At 43.2% G+C, this 5,357-nt stretch overlaps 1 protein-coding gene across 1 annotated transcript; it reads left to right on the top strand.

Moving 5' to 3' along the window:
• The first annotated feature begins 429 nt into the window (after positions 1–429).
• On the top strand, positions 430–4,848 carry prrt4a (proline rich transmembrane protein 4a). Its single transcript, XM_062421491.1, has 3 exons — positions 430–751; positions 1,019–1,246; positions 2,738–4,848. Exons 1-3 carry the CDS (start codon positions 430–432, stop codon positions 4,846–4,848), a joined length of 2,661 nt encoding a protein of 886 aa, XP_062277475.1.
• Positions 4,849–5,357: the final 509 nt, after the last annotated feature.

Genomic DNA, 5,357 nt, shown 5'->3' with positions numbered 1-5,357 from the left:
GCTATTGATGAGGTAAGAAACACTGAAATGAGAGCGAATACCAGAAATGGAGCAGTACTGTAATTATGTATCCTAATGTGCTGTTATTATAAATAGATGCCTGCGCTCTAATGTTTGTTGTTTGTGTGTGTGTGTGTGTGTGTGTGTGTGTGTGTGTGTGTGTGTGTGTGTGTGTGTGTGTGTGTGTGTGTGTGTGTGTGTGTGTGTGTGTGTCATATGAATAAAGGTAGTGGTTTTTCAATGTACTGTTTTCATATACCTCATTGGTATGTTTTTGGTATTTGAATGAGATTTTTCTGTCTTTTTCCTACAGGTGTTTTAAGCATGAGATCACCTGAGACCTGAGGTTCAGATCTGTCAAACATGTAATCGGACCCTCCAAAACCTACAGCATGTGACTTTTTGCAGTGAAGTTTACGGACCTTCACCATGCTCTCTCTGTGGAATCTTTATCTTCTCCTCCCCCTCTCCTTGCCTCTCTCATTTCATGTCACAGTCTTAACTGGAGAAAATGTGAAGGAAACACAACAACCAGACACTGACACAAAGGTGCAGAATCTTGCACAGCCCTCACAAAGACCTCATGGATCTGGTTTAACACCAGGGAATGCCATGTTTTTACCTGAGAGTATCGATTCGCTGGGTCTACCAATAACTTGGCCCTTATCGTCATCTGAGGAAATTGATAGACAAGGGGTTATTGGTGAATACACTGATATACAGGAGAGCTCAGAGACATCGCTGTTATATGGTAATGAGAAGGGACATATAACATCCAGACCTACAGATAGTGCTGCAGAAGATACTACCTTTGAGGAGGGCACCCAACCATCAGAAGGAACACAACCTAATAAAAAAATGTTTAAGTTTGAGCCAGCTGATACCAGTACCTTGACCACAAATGGATCTATGTTGCATCCCACACACACTGGAGAGAATCACACAACTTTCTCAACAAGGAGGAATGAAACTCCTGATAGCCATCCACCTTTCCTTCTGTCTGGCTCATTTCCATCAGACAGATCAGACCAAGACTCCACTTCACCACTGTCCAGTGGACCTGGCACCAGCCTTGACTACAACTCTCCATCCGTAGCTACTGGCAGTTGGGGATGGACTACGGGCTCTTCTGTTAACACACAGGGGAAAATACAGGAGGATACTCTCCCAGTGAAAGGAACTGGGCTTGGTGTAAATAATGTAGATGATATTCAACAAAAAGGAGCTGTCATGGAGACAGAAGAAGGTAAGAGTCTGATACATTTTCCATGAATGAAATATAATACATTTTGAGCATCTATCATTCAGTAAACCAAACAGTCCAATCACTCAAAATACTTTTCACTTCTGACTGATTGTGAATAATAGTTTATGTGTTACCTGATTAAATTGCTTAAAGAAATCTACAAAACTCACAGTCTGTTTGTGACTGCAGTGTTTGTGATATGTATTCTGCTGGCAGACAAAGTTTTTTTACATTCACAGAGTGGTTTGCATCACTACATTCCCCCAAGCTTTCACTCTTCACCTAACCCTCTCTCCCTTGTCTTGCTCTGTCATTTCTTTTATCAGGAATTCTCCCTCTCAGTCATATATTTACTGGTTAATGTAGAAAATAAATATTTAATTTTTACTGCAGTGTGTGTTCATTACAAGCAATCTTAATAGAAATGTGGTGCACACCTGCACATACAGCATACACTGCACACACACAATGGCACTCACTTGTCAAAGTAAATGATGTGTTGTGTCCGCAAGCGTTGAGGGTAAGGAGGGTTTTGACAGATTTGTGTGAAAACCAAAAGCTGCCAAGCATTTAATACCAGAAACAGTTTATTTTTAATGAACTGTACCCAATATTCTGCCAAAAGAGGATGTCCTACCGACTTGCCAGCATATGAATACATTTGCTAGTGAACACAGTGAAAATCCTTTAATAGGTATCCTACTGCTTGTTTGCTGTTTCTGCATTGACACAATGACTTTACCACCAATGGATGACCAGATATAGGACACGTTCCATTTATAACCAGCGGATTTCATACAGCTTACTCCGAGTTGCTTTCATTATTTATGGGTCATACAAGCACTGTCAGATATGAAATTTAAACAGGTTCTCTGCAGGTTCCTGTTGAAACAGTGTAACATTAACAATTGCACGATTAAACCCCTTGACCATGCTTAATAATAGCCTCACAAAATGAGAGCAACAATGAGGTCAATACTGGCTAATCAACACACATCTCTCGACCTCACACACGAACACATACACATACACTTGCTCATGCTTCCACTCTCTCTGTGACCCAGTTATAGATTCCCAGTTAGAAGCCTGTTCTGTTTTATAATGGATTAACTTCACACACAGCAGATTCTACCATGCTCTCTTTATGGACAGTAAATATACAAAGTGCTTAAGCCTATGTTTATTACTTAGATTATTATGTTGGTGTCATGGATAAATGAATGCCACCATTATCAAAATTGCTGATTAACACAGGACCCAAACTGATATGTGTCTCTTGTTGAAAGTTCATGTTAATGTTACATTAAGTAATTTTATTACATTTTAAAATCATTTTAAACATTGATTATTAAATCCATTCAATCAAAAATATTCATGAAATATTGGTTTATTGTTCTTTAATGTATTTGCCAGTTGAAACCACTTTTTATTTTGTTTATCAACGCAACGAATACATTAGTAATATGTTATTCTGTTGTATTCGTTTTACAGATGACTCCAAGGATGATGACGGGCAGGTCTCAAAGGCCAGTAGCACTCTCCTTCTTGATGGTAACATCGACACATCAGCCACACCCTGTAAAACATCAAACCAGTCCTGGACTCCCATTTACCCAGATGACTTCACCCCTAATGAGTCTTTGCGCCCCTCACTGGCTCTCAGCCCTGCCCTTTCCATCCCTCTGTATTCGGACTGGAACTCTGCCCTCGCCACATGGGGGTTTGCTTGGGAAGCACACATCTATGGCTTAGGATCTGTCTTTAGTGTGTTTGGACTAATCTCTGTGGTCTGCCTGCTAGGCCTGCCCCTGCGATGTCCTTCAGGAAGCCTCTACTTCGCTCTGCTGCACTTGTTCCTGCTAGCATTTGCAGGGACACAAGCTTTTTCGTTGCTTTATGATGCTTACAGTCATCAAGATCGCCTTCCCCCTATTGGCTTTCTGCTGCTCTCTCAGCTTCCCTTCCCCTGTTTGATCTCTGCCTTCTCCCTGGCCTTCCTCCTTCTTTCCCTGCACTCACGTATGCGTCTTTCACTTCCACTTGCTATTTCCACTTCATTCTCAGCCTTGCCCAAACCTTGCCTATTACTGTGGATGTCCCTGTTGCATTTTGGAGTCTCTCTAGGTTGTGTTGGCATGCTCCAGTTCTTCCACACCCTCCCAATTATGATTCTTTTAATCCCCCAGGGTGTGTTTGTATGCCTCACCATTTTTCTTTCATGCTCCTACCTCATCTTTTACTGCTTAATACAAGTTGATACTAAACACATTTATAGGCTGAATGACAATGGAGAGAGTGGAGGATCTCCCGAAGTGATGCGACCTGCAAGTTGCCCCTTTGCCAAGGTGGAAGACTGGGGCAGGGCAGCAGGTGCTGGAGTAGGGGCTTCGTTGGGTTTGTTAGGATGTGGAGGCCTACAGCTCTATGCAATCTTGCATGCCCTTGGTTTGGGTGGGGTTGATGGTTATGGGTTCCAGCCCTGGCCCTGGTGGGGCTACCAGGTAGGCTGTAGGCTCTGTGAGGTTGGAGTGTGTCTAGGTTTGTCTCTAATTGGCACACACCCTCTATTCTGTCACAACAACTCCATCAAGACCATAACTCATCCCCGGCCTGGTTCGTGGTCCCGTTTATCCTGCAGTTCCCCTTCCCGAGGGCTCACCATGCCCTCTCAGGGCAGTCCAAATTCTCCTGTCCTCTCTTCTCATGATTCCTGGTCCCAGGGTAAACAAGAAAAGCAGGTGGTGTGTGATGTCATCTCTAAGGTACAGTCAGAGGGTCTCCCTCTTTGCTCCATGGTGGATCCTCCTGGAAATGGGACTGACTGTGTCCCCAAATTCAGCCAAACCCGGACTGCTGTACAACCTCTACTTACACCTCCAAGCCCTCCGCACAAGCCCAAAAATGCAGCAGAGTCTCAGGTCTCCTCACTAGATAGCATAGGTCTAGAGACTGATTCTACTGTGGACCTGCGGCCCCCATCTCCCATTGACTTGTCCCGCAGCATTGATCAGGCTCTGTTCAGTGAATCTCTATTCTCTCACAGTATATTTGGTTTGCCAAGACTGTTCCATACCTCTTCCAGCCTTTCTTTGACCTCTCCTAGCCAAGGGACCTCAAAGCAAGGGTCCAGCTCTGTGGAAAACGCCTTATACCGAACGTCTTCCTGTGGAGACATGGATCAAGAGAATGCCTTGTCCAGTTCAATACCTTCTCAGCCTCATGGCTCTTTGACGTGTCATAATAAACCACCGACGTCACCAGAGCAACTAGATTGGAAAGGGAGTGTCTCTGGCTCAACCCAGGGCCTGTGCAGCAAACCAAAGGAGATAGGAAAGGTGCGATCACATTCCTGGGCCAACAGAGGACAACACTTTACTCAGAGCAACCTTCCAAGAGCAATCCCCCACCTTTCTTACCACAGGCGTTACCGAACCCTAAGCTTAGCCTCACAGGACAGCCAGGGATCTGGTCGACTGGCAGGCACTAAACACCTTAGTGAGAGCAAACAGCTGGAATGGGATGTGGCTGTACAGGCAGAGTTTGTCAACGTGTGCAGACAAATTGATGCTTTGAGTGTTTGCAGTGACACCATTGAATTATAGGAAGTTATAGAGGCCCAGTTGTGATTGGAGCGCATATGACATTGTACAGAAGTAGCTCTGGAAGGTTAAATTGTATTGATGCAATATGTGAACCATAACTTCTTTAAATACTGTACAGCTGAAATTATATGCATTCAATTTTGCTCATCAAATATCTGTTGCTAAAAAAAAATAATTAAGCAGGAGTTTTAATACCTGTGTAACTGAGATGTTGAGCTTTTTGATATATTTATCTATTCTCGTATCTTTTATATGTTTGATGTACTGTTTTCAATAGTTTTGCTTTGTGTGATAGCACAGCCTCAGAGTCAGATTCATACAGTTGCAACCATAATGAGTAATATCAGAAAGATTAAAATCAAATTAGTCAGAGGTAGCTAAAAACTAAGTCTGACTGAAATGGTAAAGCACAATATTCAGCTGACACACGGTCAGCACCCTGCTGGCCATGAAGGTGTCTACAGAGTTGGCAGGCTAGTACTTAATCATGAATTCTCAGTGTAAGAACA

Source organism: Scomber scombrus, chromosome 6 (assembly GCF_963691925.1).
Source record: "Scomber scombrus chromosome 6, fScoSco1.1, whole genome shotgun sequence".
In the NCBI taxonomy this organism is placed as follows: Eukaryota; Metazoa; Chordata; class Actinopteri; order Scombriformes; family Scombridae; genus Scomber; species Scomber scombrus.
This window is presented reverse-complemented; position numbering and strand designations above follow the sequence as displayed.

What these genes read in the sequence shown, in the direction of transcription:
- prrt4a (XM_062421491.1), top strand. Translation starts at nt 430, where the DNA reads ATGCTCTCTCTGTGGAATCTTTATCTTCTCCTCCCCCTCTCCTTGCCT. An exon ending in AGAGACATCGCTGTTATATG is followed by an intron (nt 752 to 1,018) that starts GTAATGAGAAGG and finishes CATTTCCATCAG; the next exon opens with ACAGATCAGACCAAGACTCC. An exon ending in TGTCATGGAGACAGAAGAAG is followed by an intron (nt 1,247 to 2,737) that starts GTAAGAGTCTGA and finishes TTCGTTTTACAG; the next exon opens with ATGACTCCAAGGATGATGAC.